The following is a 17774-nucleotide window of genomic DNA, read 5'->3' as shown; positions in this document are numbered from 1 at the left end:
GCAGGAAGATCTCATAACATAAAACAGTTGTCATTTGTGATTTTTTTCTTTCTTTTACCTTTCTCTCTCTGCAGTACATGAAAATGATGGGGGTTAATGCCAGCAGCCATTTCATTGCCTGGTTCATAGAGTGCGCCATCTTCCTTCTAATTACTGTCACCTTCCTCATCATTATTCTAAAAGTGGGTGACATCCTCCCCAAAACAAATATAACGCTCCTGTTCCTGTACCTTATGGACTACAGCCTGTCCATCATAGCTATGAGCTACTTCATCAGTGTTTTCTTCAATAACACCAACATAGCAGCCTTGGTGGGCAGTCTCGTGTACATCCTCACCTTCTTCCCCTTCATCGTGTTGTTTGTCATCGAGAATCATTTGAGCTTCTCTGTGAAAAGCCTGCTGGTAAGTTCTGCTTTTCAATAACAGGGATCATGTGTGTGGAAGCAGGTGCTCAGCTGCAAAAAACTTCAGCTCTTATTATGGCTTGTGGCACAAATATACAAGAGTTGGTGCCTTTCTAAGTTCCACCAGTGGGTGTTAGCAGGTAGGACAGCATGATGGCAGAGTTGACCACGGCCTGTTTGAAGGAGACCTGGAATTAGCCGTGTCCAGTGACTGAAAGCACTGCTTGTGGAATTTTAGAGAGTTCTTACCTGCCAGCTGAATCAGAGTAGTGCGAGCTTTGTACTTTGCCCTTTTAAATTACAAAGCAAAACGGGTTACTTACAATGGCCATGAAAAGTGAGGGTGTCTCAGTAAGGCATTTAGGTAGCAGGGCTGTGAAGGGGGGCTGGCTCTGCTTATCCTTTAGTTTCATGTATCTCAGATTCCTAGCCATGGAAATAGATGTAAAGCCTTGTTTCTTACCAGGGGTAGAAATGGATAGGTATTAGGTTGCAGAAGCCAGACTTGTTTAATCCGAGTCACCAAATTCAGGAAAGGACTTCTATTAATGCAGATGATAAAATTATTAACCACATGGCAGGCAATTCTTGAGCGCTACTGTATTTCCAAAGCCTAAAACTAAAGCCCTGTATGAGGGAGGAACTTGGATCCAGGGTGTGGAAGCAAAAGAAAGGCATGCTCTAAGGAGATATTACAGCCCATCACGAGAAGCACTACCCATCGTAAGCCTAGTCCAGTGCTTCTTGTGACTGTTGGAAAAAGAAAAGCCACTCACATTTCTGTCTGCTGGACCGAGACCTGATTGGATGACTGACTTGATTTCTCTTTGAGACTAATTCATAACTTCTTTGTTTTCCATTTTGCTTATTCCACAGAGTCTGTTGTCTCCGACTGCGTTCAGTTATGCAAGTCAATACATTGCTCGATATGAGGCACAGGGCATAGGTATGTTTGTCGTAGACAAAAGTAGGCTTTGAGCTCCCATGCTTGTGATATTTCATTAACTAATAGGGATTCTGTTTGTATTTTCTAAATTCCTTTCTGCAGGTCTGCAGTGGGACAACATGTATAAGTCCCCAATGATTGGAGACAACACTTCCTTTGGCTGGATGTGCTGGCTTATTCTGATAGACTCTTTCATTTACTTCATCCTGGGATGGTATATAAGGAATGTTTTCCCAGGTAAGGACACAAAGGATCGAGACTGGCGCTGTACCATCTCTTTTGGAAAACCGTGAATACAACACTGGCTGATTCCAGGGTTCAGGCAGTAAGGCAGTCTGCATGCACAGGATGCCTCTGTTTCTAGATCAAAGGGAGAATGGCTTTGTAGATGTCTGAGAGTATGAATGAAACTGAGACAGAGCAGAACAAGGAAGAACTAGGGTTCCTCTGCTTCTCACACGGGTAGGTGGGTCTCCTGAAGAAGCTGAAGCCAAGGACATGGAAGGATGCGTTTGCGGTCTGCTTGGTAAAAATGAGAACAGAGCACGTTAGCCTGCGTTTGTCAGTTGAGTGATTTCGTGTTGTGTCACTTACATCATTTGATTTCAAAAAGTAATTCCTGCCTTGGGCAAGAGGCAGTACATTTGTCTTTTGCATTTCTTCCCCACCTAATGAAGCAGTCCACTGGCATACTGAAATCTACCCAGTGGAAAATGTAAAGTACTCCTGCCCTCCAGCTATGAAGTTACTCAGAATAACAAATCAGTGAATGCTCCCTATTGTGTCAGGCAGATTCTCTCCCAAGTATCAGTAGTACCTGAGCACTCCGGGAGGGGCCAGATCTTTGTGGAGTTTATTTTTGCTACTTTGAGTGTGCCCCAATAGTGATGCTTCATCAGAAACAGATGCCTGAATGAGACTCCGCTTCTCCTTGCAGGTAGATACGGCATGGCTGCTCCCTGGTATTTCCCATTGCTTCCATCTTACTGGCTTGAATACAACAGTTACGTCCCCTTCTGGAACGAGAAACGAAGAGGCCTTCTCTTCACCAAGCTGATGTTAAGGAAAGAAGCCACCCTCACCAATAAGATATGTAGGTGAATGTTAGATGGGGTAGTGATACTAACTTACATTTTAGGAAAATGAAGCCAAATTTGTAAAGGGGCACCATTCTCAAAGAATTTCTTTCTTGATCCTTATTTTGTAGCACAGGAAAAACTGGAAGTAGCTACTTATGTGAATGCAGATTCAGTCTTTAAATTATACTTGTTCTTCCTATTTGGTGTGGAAATCCAGTACTGATTTTCACATGCGTATTTGTCTATGTTGTAGTAGAGCAGTTACATTAGATGCATATATCACCATCTACAATGCTCTGTGCAGAAATACACTTTTGTCTGTACAAGCAAATATGGGTTTCCACTTGGCAAAAGGGATGTGTGTGCTTCTTTGTTCATCTTTTTAAGTATTTAGCCTGTAAAATATTGCGAGATCACACAGAAAAGCTTGTTGAATCTACCAAACTGAAAATAACTCAGTAGTTTTGTTTTATGTCCTCTAATTTTCTATGCTTGCTTAGTACAAATTACGTTAGGTGCTCCGAAACATCTAAATATGAGACCTTTTCCAAAGTGATTAATGCTTATTGTCAGGAGTTATTAGAAGCTGCAGAACTAAAAAGGAGAAATCCTGGGGAGCTCAAAATTATACAGATCCTGTGAAATATTCTCTACATTCCTGGCTGAAGGGCGCCCACTTTTGCTGTATTTTGTTTATAAAAGTCCTGCTTATCTCTAAGGAGAAAAAAGCAGCAGAGACCTGCTGCAGTGCAGTAACTGTCCTGTGACCTTTCAAAGGTGCCCCTCCTCCTCACCTGGAACCAGAGCCCACTGATCTCACCTTGGGTGTCTCCCTCCGTGGCATAACGAAGATTTATGGATCCAAAGCTGCAGTGGACAACCTCAGCCTCAATTTCTATGAAGGAAATATCACTTCCCTGCTGGGTCACAATGGAGCTGGGAAAACTACGACCATGTACGTATCCTTTAAAGCTGCTTTTATTTTTTGTACTGTGGGGCATGATTGGGTGAATGAGAGTGCAAGTGGAGGTGTGAGGTGTTTGGAGACTGGATAACATGCTTTATTAGGCTAAATCTCTTGTAGTTTTATCTTGCTTGTGGTTGACCTCAGCAGTCCTTCCATCTATTAGAATTAAAGGTTCTTTTCTGCTCGGGAACATGATTTTTAATCTGGCAGGATACCTGTAACACACAGCACAGCTGCTGTTCTAGCATTTTGCTCTATCACACTTTGGTGCCTGGGGTGAGATTGTTCTGAAAGCTGTGGGTAGCTTTTATGCACACCAAAGCTGCAGTGATATTAGCAAGAAAACTTAATAAAGGTATATTTTAGCCGTACAGACTCATGTGTTGGCTGGGCTGGAATGGCAGTGGATTAATACATTGGCCTTTCAGCCCTTCCAGCCTTGCCATTTATAAATTATTATTTGACTTGTTAGATAACAGCACTAAAACAGACCTGCAGAACTTGATTTCTCCACTGATATATATGTGCATCACTCTGAAAGCAACATTAAGCTGACAAATAGAAGTCTCAGAAGAGCCAAAACCAATAAGACAGGTGTGTGCTCCATCTCAGCTTATTATCAATTCATCTCATATCCTCTTTGCAAAGTGTAAGCAGAGGTGATGTACTAGAAAAGTACAATGACTTCTTGAAACTTAGTGCAAGCTTCAAATCCTGAGTAAGATCACAGCTGACTTCTTTCCTTTTTAATGACAGTTAAAAGGCCCAGGAGAGAAGGGAGCTCTGGGAAGGTGAAGGGCAGTCTGAGATGCAGCTTTTCCCTTTAGTCTCTGCAGGACAGCATCAAAAGTGACCAATAATGTGCCTGTGGTTACTCTGAGCAGCGGGTGCTTGACTCAGGTCTGTTGGGTATTGCTAGGTAGGTCATTATTTGCTATGACTAGATGAAAGTGCTGCCCACTGTGAGGCATCTTTTCTGGAAGGCCTCCCCCATTTCTTGTTAATAATGGCACTAAAATCAGATTTCCATGCTCTCCCGTGGTTAGTAAGATGAAGATGTGGTTTTCAATCTCAGTTGTGGTTAGCAATATGAGGCTGTTTGGATACTGCAAACAAATCTTGAAGAATGAAGAATTACTGCATTATATGAACTCCCAGTGATTAAATTGGAAGCCAAGAGCATTCATGAGTGTTGATGTATGGGCTATGCAATGGTCTGACTTAGGGAGGGGAAGGCTGAAGAAGATAGAAGGACATGTGAAAAGTAGTTGGAGTTCAGTGACTGAGCTTGGTACTTGCCCTCACATTCCGGCAGAGGGGGATTGATGTTAATTTGCCACTGCTCTGCCAAAGCATGGACAAACAGCAGAAGCAGCAGTGGTCGGTGGTCTTTGGCTGGAAGAGTGTGGTGGAGATGCAAGGAAACTTTGAAAGTGATGATACGTACAGGACCATGTGAAAAAAATTACCTGTGGCTTTCTCCTTTTTCTAACTTCCTTTTCTATTTATTTTTCCCTTTCAGATCTATTTTGACTGGGCTGTTCCCTACATCATCAGGTACTATCTTTGTGTATGGCAAAGACATCAGGACTGACCAGGAAGTTATCAGGAAGAACATGGGGGTGTGTATGCAGCACAACGTGCTCTTTAACTACCTGACCACAAAGGAACACCTGCTGCTCTATGGGTACATTAAAGTCCCTCACTGGAGTAAAGAGGAGCTCTACCAAGAAGTGAAGAGGTAATCACATAGCAGGCTTGGAGAAGCGAGAAGAGGGCTGTCAAAATTATACTGTGGTAGTGCCATTGCCACTGCAAAGCTCTAATGGTGTTGAGGACTGTTGCAGACCCAGTGTAGAATTCAAACAATACCTTGGTCTGACTAGAAGAATATATTGAGTGTTTATATCTGTGGCTGTAGGAAAACATCTCTTCTCCCCAGGGTGTTTACAAGCTTCTGGGGCAATTCTTTGGAGATTAATTTATAAGCCTACGGGTCTAGTCCTTACTGCTTTATAGTTTTCCCCAGAAAGATATTTAATCAACATGTCAGCTTTCTTGTTTCTGTGGACAAGTGAAGCAGCCAGAACATCCCAGGGAGTTTGGATCTTGGTGTTCTCAGTTGATGAGGTTGAGCCTTTAACCTTGACTTGTCAGACGGAAACTTCGAAAACATCCTAAAAAATTGTTTAAATTAAAATCCCAGTGACTGAGCCACAGAGTGAATCATCTCTCTGCACTGTGACCATTCAGTAGAGCAGTCCATACTTGAGCAGTTTTTCATTTGCAGTTATGGGTTTTTTGGGTGTTTTCAGATTCTCTGCTTTTAAAAGGTACCTGAATGACAACCTTTGGGGGTTGTTTTTTCTTTGTTTTCAAGGACTTTGAAGGAAACTGGACTGTACAGCCATCGTCACAAGCTAGCTGGCTCCCTGTCCGGGGGGATGAAGAGGAAGTTATCTATCGCTATTGCTCTCCTAGGTGGATCAAGGGTGGTGATACTTGATGAACCAACCACGGGGGTGGATCCATGCTCTCGGAGAAGTATTTGGGAAATTATCTCCAAGAATAAAAAAGGTATTGTGATGAAACGAGATACTGCCCTGTGGCAAAGGGGATTCATGTCACTTTTGCAAATACTGTGCTTTGAACTGTGGATTTTGGAGACCACAGAGAACAAACTGTGGGAGACTAGGATTTTACAGACCCTCTGGGTGCATCCTGCTTGGTTTCTGTAAATTCGCAGTGTCATTTGAAAAGTAACTTTACCATAATACGTATTTTACAAATAGTAACTTTCAGCCTCTCTCTAACGTTGCCTTTCATCTAATTTCACTAATAATTACCAAAAAGTGCTAACAGTTTTCACTTGATACTCCACGTCCATTCAACATAGCTTTTACCTGTCCCATGTAATCATGTGTGTTTATTTTGTGGTGGCTGACGTAAGCTCTGTGTTTTGCAGGCAGGACCATCATTCTCTCAACACATCACTTGGATGAAGCAGAAGTCCTGAGTGACCGAATCGCCTTCCTAGAGCATGGAGGACTTAAATGTTGTGGTTCACCATTCTACCTCAAGGAAACATTTGGTGATGGATACCACCTGACTCTCACAAAAAAGAAGGTTTGTCTCGAAGTTAGTCCTCAATTTTCAGCATCTTGGTTGGGAAATTGAGTCAGTCATACGACAGGAAGGAAGGAGGGAAGTCAGAGTGTTCCACAGAAATGAAGCATTCCCCAGAAGGTTCATCTCAGTCTTCAATGCCTGCGGTGGAATGGATGTTCCAGTAAAATTTCACTTTAGTGGAATAACTTCTTTATGCGACCGTTTTATGCCTGGGTGAAAGTGAGATGTGTTTTGGGTTGAAATCCTTGGCTTGGGTCACACAGGTTCAAGAATATGTTGAGACTATGTTAAGAATATGTTGAGAATATGTTGAGACTGTTTCTTTGGTCTGCCAGTAAGATCATTTTTTCATGTGCCTCAACCATTGAGACACTGGGGTTACAGTGCAGTCTGCTCTCTGGCTCACTCTGCCTGTCCCATTTTGGAATTCCCTTTTTTTTTTGTAAATAAGTTTCCTTCAGAAAGTCAGCCTATATGCAGAGTTCCCCACAGAAGTCCTAGCTTCAGCCCTGCAGTGCTCAGGGGGACGTCTGAACTTGAACCTCCTGTATCCCAGGCGCACAGTGCAGTACCTTTTAACCTCCCTTCCTGCTGGGCCTCAGCTTCCTTTTGTGTCCTGTGAGCATGGTCACCACAGCAGGCACTGGGGTCAGAGGCAGATTCGCCTGGTTGTGAGCTGAGCTAGAGCTCTCAGCATCTTCATCTCTGAGAGAGGGGGCCACCAAAACTTCCTCAGGGATGCAGGTGCTTACAGCTGTATCAGCAGGAGCTGAGTGGCAGATCCAAGGACGGTAGAAGCACCAAAAAACTACTGAGGATCTGTATATGAGCATACTGCTTCTTGGTGAGAGATGCAAAGAGAACATGTGGCCCCTGCTTCCCTCGAAGTAGAGGGAGGACTCTCCAGTGGGGCCACCGGACCAGTCGCCATGGCCCTCAAAAATGTCAGTGCTCTTCTTTGTTGAAAAACAACAGGGTCTCCCAGAGGGTTAAAGGCAAGGCTGGGTGCAGAGTGTGGATTCTGGAGTTCAGAGAAATAGAGCAGATGGGAAGAGTCTACCGCTAGAATCTGGCCTGAGGCAAAGTGTTCTGCTTGCATGGAAGGGGGAGCTCTGCTCTTGACAGCGTTTGTTACAGTGCTGTTGGTAGCCCCAGCACACAGAATAAGCTGCAGATACCATAAGGGATCAGCCCCTCTTCCAAATTGCTGGCAGTGTAGACAGAGAAAATTTAAAAAGACTCATGTGCAAGCCCCCATTTTTCATGGAGAAAAGACTGTATTTGTGCTGGCAGTGGAGTTCAGGTGTCAGTTCCCTGTGGCTAGACTTTGCCTCTGCTCTACTACAAACTCTCTAGCTAATGCAAAGTGCTCGATTCAGCCCAAGCTCAACATCCCTGTAGAGACCAGCAAGATCTTGGATGGACCAACACAGGCAGAGTGCCACACTTCCTCTCCAAGGGCCAGAAACCCACTTTCATCTCCTTTTGGTATTTAAACTGAAACGCTGCATCCCTGAACCGACATCACCTACTGATTATTCTATGGGACAGGATCCGGGCTAAATCCTGTGGTAGGAATTTTGACCTCGCAGCCTTCAGTAACCACAGAGTGTTCTCTTTTTTCAGAACATGATAGAAGAGTGTGACACCACAGCAGTGACCTCCTTGATCCAGTCCCACCTCCCGGAGGCTTACCTGAAGGAGGATATTGGTGGAGAGCTCGTATACGTGCTTCCACCCTTCAAGTCCACAGTCTCGGGGGCCTACCAGGCGCTTCTCAGAGCCCTCGATACCAGCTTGAGTGATCTCCACCTTGGTTGCTATGGGATTTCAAACACAACCGTGGAGGAGGTATGAGCTCAGGATTTGCCTGATTTAATGAAGTGTTTAGGAGATTAACTTCACAGCGCTGTGTAGCTCTGCTTTCTGGGCTGGATGGTGGCATGTGTTGATGAAAGAGTTGCAGGCAAGGGGAGAAGTAGTTTGGTTGTTCACTGTGTTACGCTTACACACATATGAGCGTGCAGATGTATTCACAAATCTATACATAAACTAATGCACAAAGTCTCGCTGTCTCACCTTGCCAACGGCTTTTTGGCATTTTACCCAGAAAATGAGATGCTGGCATTAGACAAAGGAGAGAGGGCAATAAGGTTTTTCTCTTTGAACTGTTCTCCTGGTCTCCCCAAATCTGGGTTTGTCTACAGATGCAGTCAGCAGAGAGGGAGTTAGCAAACCATCTAAGTGATAAACTTCAGCGTGGATGCTGTATGGCGCAAGGGAGTTACCTGGTGCATCTCAGAGTAACACAGCCACCTTTCCATGGGAAACCTCTGGTCAAATAAAAACAAACATTTAGTCGCGTCAGAAACAAAAAGCAACTTTAAATGATGAGCAGTGATGACCTTTGTTTTGCAGAAAGGAGGGAGGGGGATTGTTACCTTTGTGCTCAGAAATTGCTACTTGCTTTTAGGGCATTTTCCTAAAGCAGCAAGAATGAGTTATATAGTGTGTACCATGCACAGCTTGGGTGCCACAACTGCGCACACTCCCAGCACTGCTGGCAGCTGGGGTTGTCAGAGGCTAGAGGGGAAAATATCCCAGAAGCACACAATCACAGAATCGCTCAGTTGGAAAAGACCTCTGAGATCATCACGTCCAACCGCTCCTGTCTACCCCCTAAACCATATCCTTAAGTACCTCGTCTACCCGCTCTTTAAACACATCCAGGGATGGTGACTCCACCACCTCCCTGGGCAGCCTGTTCCAGCTTCTGACGACCCTCTCAGTAAAGAACTTCCTCCTTATCTCTAACCTGAACCTCCCTTGGCACAGCTTGGTGCCGTTTCCCCTTGTTCTATCCCCCATCACCTGGGAGCAGAGACCAGCACCCACCTCTCTACAACCTCCCTTGAGGCAGTTGGAGGTGGTGCTGAGGTCTCCCCTCAGCCTTCTCTTCTCCAGGCTAAACAAGCCCAGTTCCCTCAGCCGCTCCTCATCAGGCTTGTTCTCCAGAGCCCTCCCCATCCTTGTGGCTCTTCTCTGAACACGCTCCAGAATCTCAACATCCTTCTTATCGTGAGGGGCCCAGAACTGAACACAGCACTCGAGGTGCGGCCTCACCAGTGCCTAGTACAGGGGCATAACAACCATTCTCGTGTCCCCACTGGTGCCATGCAGGGAGCACCACCTGCGCGCTGCTCACTGTGAGTGTATGGAGGGAGTGCAGTTATGTAGGGCCAGAGCTGTAACGCAGCTTTGTTTGCACCCACTCAGTACTCACATAGCAAGTGGTATTAGGACAAGGTAAGTCCAGGGGGCAGCTGCAAAGGTTTAGTTTTCCACTGCGACATTAGGAGAAGACAAGGAGCTGGACAACAACAATTTTGTACTGAAAAGGGGTGAATTTCTCTCACAGAGCACGAAGGGAAAGGAAAGAGGATTGTAATTCACAATTACTGTGCCACTTAGAGCTACAAAGTAGGAGGATGGTTTCTGATTATTGTTTTGGTAAATGAAGTCATTTGGACCAATTTTCTTTCATATTTTCTTGCTCCATAGGTGTTTCTCAATCTGACAAAAGACCTAGGGAAGGACCAGCAAGAAGATACTGAACTGCCTCAACAGCTGCCTGGAGCCAGTGGTCAAATCGGCACTGATGAAATGTCCATGAGCACGGAAACGTTCACAGAAAGAGATGGTACTAAATTACCTCCAGGTTTTATTCCAGATTTGTCGCAGATGCAAACAGTGACAGATGGACTGATTCGAGCTCCCTGTCCTTTTTCTTTGTTGAAAACCACATTTCACCCAACCAGGAATCACAAATTCCTGTTGTTCCTGAGCAAATACCTGGTTGAGCAACTCTTCTCACAGAGTAGAAACTTCTTTTCAATTATGAATATACCATTTATAGTTAGGGAAACAGATAAGGGAACAACACTGAGATATTTTCATACTTGCTTCTCAAAGCTGTCCTGCACTGTAAATGTTACTGTAAACAGTAACTCAGATGCATAGAGAAGTGTGTCAGCCCTAATGAAAGCACTCAAAAGGATTTGCTTCATGTTGTGTTATAAAGGTTAATATTTCATAAAGAGGAATAGGTTGTACAGGGTTTGGCTTTGCTTTTAGTACACCATGACCCTGTCCTTGCAAATGATCAATTGGCTTTTGTGCCTTGTTTTCTTGTTTCAGAATGAATTCTTTTATCGATTTATGTGAGGACATGCTTTCTAAATTATGAACATTTTCAGTTTGCAAATATAAAAGAATAATGTTTCCCTTGTAAGTTGCAGCTGGGTAGAAAGGATGTAGATAACTTATTTCATCTGGAAGCCTGTGTTCCTCTTGCAGGATCTCAAAATGAATTCACTACATGTATGTGTTTGAAATTAAACAAAAAAAAAGTAGTGTTACATGAGCTTATGACTCAAAAGCCAAGTCCTGTCCCAACCCTGACTTATCTTCCAACTTAGTTGTCTTGATTTGCCATCTGTAAAGGAGTGCAGGAAGCTAAATACACTCCCAGGGTACTATAACCCTGCATTTTACACATACTAATCCATGACAAAACGTGTTCTTCTTTTGTACCCAGATCAGCTCCTGATTAGATCGAAAAGCCTGCAGGGTTTGCCGTTGCTGCTTAAGAAGACATCAGCTTTGTTCATTAAGAGATTCCACCATACCCGGCGAGATGTCAGAGGCTTCATTGCTCAGGTCGTCCTCCCCGTCCTCTTTGTGATGGCTGCGATGGGACTTGGGACACTGAGAACTAAGGAGACTGAATATCCCGAACTGATTCTTTCCCCCTCTCTGTATGGCACATCTGACCAGATAGACTTCTTTGGGTGAGTCGTGTTCTCTGTGATCCTTACACTCATTTGTTTATAAAAAGCCAGTTTACCATCAGGATTATTTCTAAGCAGACCCAGTGGAAAAGTGTTACTCAGCTAACATGTAGAAATCCTGTTTGTTAGGGATTTCTAGGGGGAGATAGCTTGGCTCAGAGCAGCAATCAGAAAGCTTTAGAAGTGCTGGAAAGTTGGAATTAACTGTGAAATATGTGAGGAATGTTATCTGTGTTTGCCATTGGAGTCCTCCAGCCCTGTGACAGCCACACTGTCCAATAGGGTTTTTCTTTATATACATATATATATATATACACATACACATATATACACTCTTCCTCTGGCATGAAATCATAGAATCATAGAATGTATTGGGTTGCAAGAGACCTTTAAGATCACCTAGTCCAACCCCAAATGGAGGTCCCCACATCAGTTGTCTCCAACATTACAACTCTGGGATCAAGTTATATACATTTTATGAAGTGTTTGCTTTGCTCCTCTCTGTCAGTACAGGACGTGCTCTCCTGCCTAGGCCCCACTAGTCCAAGGCACACAGTCACTTGAAGGACATGTACTTTTTCAGTGTGATTAAGATGTCACCACTGAATTATTTCATTGTGCTTAAAAATGCTATTACCAAAGTGATTATAAATTGTATCGTTCTGATTTTATGATGTGAACTGCTGTCTTTCTCCAGTAGTTCTCAGCTTTAAGTCAGAAATATAAAATCTAGCTCTAAAGCAAGCATGTCTACTCTCAGGCATTCTTTCCCAGGACTGCTCATGCTTTTCCACTTCAGTCCTGCTAGATGAGGGAATGAACCAGAACTGCATGTCTGATCCTCCATTCCTAATGTCCTATGCTTCTCTTGAAGGATTATTGGTAGTGAGCCGGGTCAGAAGCAAGAAGCATCTTCTTGAATGACCAGAAACAAACGTACTTCACAAATGAGAGAGCCAACTGAGACAAGACTGAAAGTACCGCCTAAAAATTGCGGTAGATTCCTTTTCCCTAGGAACAGAATCATGATTGTCCAAAAGTTCATGAGCACCTTCCTTAGATCTGGAGGCAGCAGAGCACAGGAGTGGCTGTGCAGCTCTAAGCAATGAGCAGTCCTTTTAAACCAGTGTGCCTGTCCTCATGTACTGGTTGTACTTAAGTGGTTTGCAGGGCTAGCACCACAAATAATAATTTAGTTAACATCTTCAATAAATCCTGTTTTGTACAGACACGGTTATCCTCTGGTCAGTGGTAGTGGAAGTACCTTGAACATTTTCCTGTTTTCTTTTCTCTTTGTTAAATCTTAGGAATTTTAATGAAAGCACAGATGCTTTAGTTGCTGCAATGCTTGCTTTCCCTGGAACAGACAACACATGCATGAATGAAAGCAATTCGTAAGTAGTTCTTGGTTTTCTTCCATTTAAATTCTGAATCTGCAAGAGAACTGACATAACACTATTAGCCATTAGACCTTAATAACAGGTTTTGCTCATCTGCAGAATACATTGATGCCACATACAGAGAAAAAAACGTCTCCTGCCTCTCTTCAGATTGACTTGCAGACTCTTTCAGCTCGTTAGATGTCTAACTGGCCTTTTGCAGGCAGGTGCAAGCTTGCACTGCCCACAGATTTGAGCTGGTGGGATTCAAGCCAGTTCTGAGCAGGGAGCTGTGTGGTTGTGACTGGTGTGAACCAGAACCTAGCCCTGCCGAGAGCCTGCCTGGCTCTCATGTGGCTTGGGGTGATGGTTTGCATCTGCCAGCACAGAACTGTGGATATTCTTGAAGACAGGAAACTATACTGTGCTTTAAAGCTGAGACTGGGACTTCCACACGGTCCCAGGACCTTGACGTTGGTGTACTTTACTTGCTTCAAGAAGTATTCACCACCACAAGTGGACTCCTTTATTATTACGAGTAGTAAGAGAGCAGCTTTGGTGGTGGCAGGGTACCAGGATGAGAGCAAGTTATTCTCGTATTTGGGAAGTAGTACTGACCTTCCCAGTAATCCCAATTATAACACTGATCCCACCCAGAAAGTTACCAGCATAGATTTTATGTGTATCTAAAAGCTATGCCATGAGGGCTGGTTTGTTTCTTGTTTCTTTGTTTCTTTGTTTTTTTGGCTCTGCAGATAGGTCCTCAAGGAATCAGTAGTAAAATCCTGGGCAGACTTATGTGCTCATGCATGCCACATATCTGCAGGCAAATATTTACGCTCAGTATTTACAGGACTGCCTAGTCAATGCAGTCTGTGGCAGGACTCCCTAGTTACTGCAGTGACAATAGCCCTTATTTCTGCACTGTAAGATGATTTTGGCCTTTGTGTGTTAACTCATTATGCTGTCTGCTGTGGGAATGAAGTGGTGTCTGGATTTCTTCTAATCATCTGAACAAATCCAGGCACAGAGAGAGCATGGTGAGGGCTCTCTGCCGAGAGGCACAGAGAGCAGTGGGAGGATGGATGTTCCCTGAAGCACCCAGCGCTGACAAGAAGGTCTGCTTTTCTGCTGAAGCGACTCGCTGCCATCCTTGCTGTCATTAAGCATGACAGCAATTAGCATCGTTTCCACACCTGAACATAGAGAACCTCAGAGGACAATGTGTTCATTTTCAGGCAGTGTTTGAATGAGGACATGCTTGGCCAGTGGATTATCAGTGGAAACCAGAGGACTAAGTATTCTGCCTGCAACTGCACAGATGGCATACAGGTAATTTGAATAAACCCAAAAGTGAGGGGGTTTGGGTGGATATTTGGGGGGTCTTGTGGGTTGAGAGTGGTTTTGTGGGCAGGTATGTGTCATGGAATTGCACCAAAATGGCTACACGCACACAAATAATGAACTCAAACAGGCTTTTAATCTGCAACTGACAAAGCAGACAAAACTTCATTCATCAAAACAACGTTACACTGACATTTAACAAATACAGGTTCAATGTGCTGGTTGGGAATATTACCAGACACAGCTGAGTTAAGAATTCTTAAGTTTTTGGCCAAACAATCCAAAATGTGCACTTACTCACTCACCACCAAAAAGGGAGGGCTCTCAATCTCGAGAAGTTCCCTTAAGTGGCGTCCCAACTCAAGGGGAGAGTCCCCGACTGCAGACCTGCTGCTCCAAGGAGGACCGACTCCAAAGAGTCCTCCAACAGGGCCCCATTGATACCCTGGTCGAATCTGATCTGTGGTCAATCCATGGTCGTGTCAGCCCCTGTTGGCTGAGGACCCCAACTTTCCCAACTTTGACCCCCACCATGTGGACCAGACATGAGCTGTGAGGGGGAGGCAGTCCTGGCGCCACCAGGGCCAGAAACTTTAGCACTGCTTGTGTTGGGTCTTTCTCAGGTCTTTAGTGGGGTGAGTGCACCTGCCAGAGTAAGGGGAACTCAGTGTTCAGATTCCTCCTGTCTCTCTTTGGCCTTGTTGGTTCTGTACACTGGATAACCACTGTCTACACCAGTTTGGGGACAGGGAAGGAAACAGCGTCCTCAGAAGATTCACATGCTAATGTCTCTCTTGCTCCCTGTGGTGGGAAAAGGTTTAACAGTGTTTTTGAATGTTGAATGATTGTCCCATTTAGCAGAGGTGACCATGTATTCAAGAGGAAAATTACATTTTATACAAGCACTGTCATTACATGAAAGCACAGCTATTATTGCTGTTTGCTCTTCAGAATTTAGTTTCATGCAAAGCCTAGGTCCATCTGCGTTTACTTTGCTCCATGTTATAAATAGTGATGATTAATAATATTCGTTACTTGCATTGTGATGGTACATACAGAACCAGATATGGGCACTGCTGGGCTTGGTGTCTTTACATGCATAAGGGGGAAAGGCAGATTCTGCCCCAAGGATGTTATATTATTACAGTCCAGTTTGGAGTTGAGCTCTCGCCCCTTCAGTGCTGTTCACTTGTCTTCAGCTTTTTTTCAGTAGGAGATCAGACACAAGGCGTAGTGTGGTGCCATTTGTAAGATAAAGCATGTACTGAGTTGAATGTTCCTAGTCATTCCTTAAAATGCAGCTACTTTATGTGGTTTTCTGGACGTATACTTAATTTCACATCATTAAAAGTATTGGCATAATTTCTCCGGTAAGTCCAGATAATGTGCAAAGCTGATTCTCACCTCTAGCAGGCACAGGCAAGTGTTCCTTAGCATGAAGAAAGCTGTTCTGATGCAAAGTTATGAGCAGCTACACAACAGGGGACGCCAAGGGTTTTGGTATGGATGAGCTGAAGGAAGTAGCGTGCATGCTGTCTGGTAGGACACTTGAACCTTCTGAAACAGTCGATGTGACTTTGTCTCTCAACTTGTTAAAATATATACATTCAGGGCTAATCCAAAGTTTCTCTGAAGCTCTGGAAAATATTCCAAATGACTGACAGTAAAGTAAAAGTGTGGAGCGTAGCTGCTGTGAAATGCAAGATGAGAGTTTGGGGCCACCACAGCATTTTTCTGCTCTGTGAGTTGTTTTACCCTCTGCTGTTGTCCGTGCAGTCACTCTGATGCTCTGCTAAGTAGGATCAGCCTTAATTCAGCAAAAATCTTCCTATATAGCATGAAGCACATTTCAAGGTCTCACTATGTCAGTAGAACTGAAGTGTAGAGTTAAGCAAAGGTTGTTTCCAAGCACCTCACTAAATACGTTCAGGACAGCACGCAGGGATGTATGCCATGTGTCTTTGCACCCTGATTTGTGAATCATCAGCTTCTGTAGGAATCAGTCCCAGGACCGGAATGTTGCCATTGCCTGTTCTCAGTATAGTCCTAATATGCTCGTTTTTAGTTAAAACACAGACGCTAACAGTTTTGTTCATTTGTCTCTGCTCAGACATGTCCACAGACGAACTACACCCCCCCTCACAGAAGGACTTTCTCCACACGGACAATTTATAACCTTACAGGGCACAATGTGGAGACCTACATTCTGGCGACTACCAAAGACTTCCTGCAAAAACGGTACAGCACAAATCTCCAGTCCCTCTCCTCTGGATTGTGCTGGGAGCAGCCTTTTACACATATATCCACTGGGCTTGACACATATGTCGCTGGATGACAGGGCAGCAGGGGTGCAGAAGTGGCTCTCTGCTGATGGTCTGTGTAAATCTGGTGAAAGGAAGTAAAATGTCCTGCAATCATGGAGTTAAAGCTAAAGGTTCATGCAAGTGCTCTGCTTGATCATAGCAGAGATAGCCTAGGGATAGCATGTCAATTGACTGATAAGTTGATGGCTGGATCTGCAGACAAGCCTTTGTCTGACTCATAAAAGCTTAAAAAGAGGAAAATCTGACACAGCCTGGGGAGAGACTTTCCTCCGAGTTTGATTCTCTGAAGAGTCTCAACGTGTGCTTCACTTAAACAAGCGCATCCGTTCCAGTGAAGTTAGAGGCTGGACATTTTCTTGCACCATGGGGCTGTGAGAGCTGTTAGTGGGTCTGGACTCTGCAACACAGCCACGCAGCATGTCCTGGGGCAAAAACAGCCTGCCGTTAAGGTTGTCAAGGGATATCTTCATCTGCCATTGATTTAAACTGAGCTGCTCCTCTTCTGGGTAAGGAGCAGTCATCTTACCCCAGTGTGGTAGGCAAGTGGGTTAAGAGTCCACACGGCTCCAAAATCTTTCTCAAATGGAAGCTTTCAGCACAGTGTTGTGATAGTGCTGCCACATTCCTGTTTCCCTTTTCCCCCCCCAAATAAGGGCTCCTGCAGCAGTGCTGGCTTGGCCACGTGCTGCTTACTGGGGTAAGCCAAGTCAGAACTGATTGGGGTGACAGTGGCATGCTAGCACGAACCAAACAAAGGTATTAAAGCTTTTGAGTGAGGATGGCAATGCATTTCCCTTTGGTTTTCATTCAGGTATGGTGGCTGGAGCTTTGGACTGCCTTTGACACCAGATCTCCAGTTTGATATCAGGCCAGTGCCCCCCAACAGAACGTTGACTAAGGTAACTAACCTCCATCTGCTTGTCCTAGCATGGGAAGTGTGGGACTCAGGAGATGTGATGTCAAATTCGGGGATATTTCACAAAGTAAAGCAAAGCCCTCTGAAATCTGCAGCTTGGCATGGGAGAGGTGGGTTCATGGGTTCATTTGCTTTCCTCTTCCCCATTCTTCTTTATTGGTCTGACTTCTTTTGTAAGCAGGAGACAATTTTTCTGTTGTCGTAATTTGATTATACCGAGGTGAAAAGATCAATTAGTAGCACCTTTATCTCAGGAGAGAATGTATGTGTCTTAACTAGGGCTGGCTGGTGCATTCTGATATACCCGCTTCTCTGTTTCTGCTCAGTGGAAATGTTGTAACACATCAGCATTAAAAGCACCAAGGCTGAAATCTGAGGTAGTAGGGAAATGCTAGAGTTGACAAGATCCTGTGGTCTCACTGCAAAACCTACCT

General features: G+C 44.3%; 1 protein-coding gene across 1 annotated transcript in view; it reads left to right on the top strand.

Annotated features, from left to right (window-relative positions):
* The window catches only part of ABCA12 (ATP-binding cassette, sub-family A (ABC1), member 12), a 55326-nt gene that overhangs the window by 19109 nt on the left and 18443 nt on the right, over positions 1–17774 (top strand). Inside the window, exons 16-30 of the mRNA XM_010180364.1 lie at positions 75–404; positions 1283–1352; positions 1455–1589; positions 2290–2445; positions 3209–3386; positions 4921–5139; positions 5779–5975; positions 6364–6524; positions 8154–8378; positions 10089–10227; positions 11125–11377; positions 12685–12771; positions 13995–14088; positions 16211–16338; positions 17236–17323. Of these exons, the coding sequence (XP_010178666.1) occupies positions 75–404; positions 1283–1352; positions 1455–1589; positions 2290–2445; positions 3209–3386; positions 4921–5139; positions 5779–5975; positions 6364–6524; positions 8154–8378; positions 10089–10227; positions 11125–11377; positions 12685–12771; positions 13995–14088; positions 16211–16338; positions 17236–17323 (2460 nt within the window). The remainder of the gene's footprint in view (positions 1–74; positions 405–1282; positions 1353–1454; positions 1590–2289; positions 2446–3208; positions 3387–4920; positions 5140–5778; positions 5976–6363; positions 6525–8153; positions 8379–10088; positions 10228–11124; positions 11378–12684; positions 12772–13994; positions 14089–16210; positions 16339–17235; positions 17324–17774) is intronic.

This window comes from Mesitornis unicolor, unplaced genomic scaffold (genome assembly GCF_000695765.1).
Source record: "Mesitornis unicolor isolate BGI_N332 unplaced genomic scaffold, ASM69576v1 scaffold5150, whole genome shotgun sequence".
Lineage (NCBI taxonomy): Eukaryota > Metazoa > Chordata > Aves > Mesitornithiformes > Mesitornithidae > Mesitornis > Mesitornis unicolor.
This window is presented reverse-complemented; position numbering and strand designations above follow the sequence as displayed.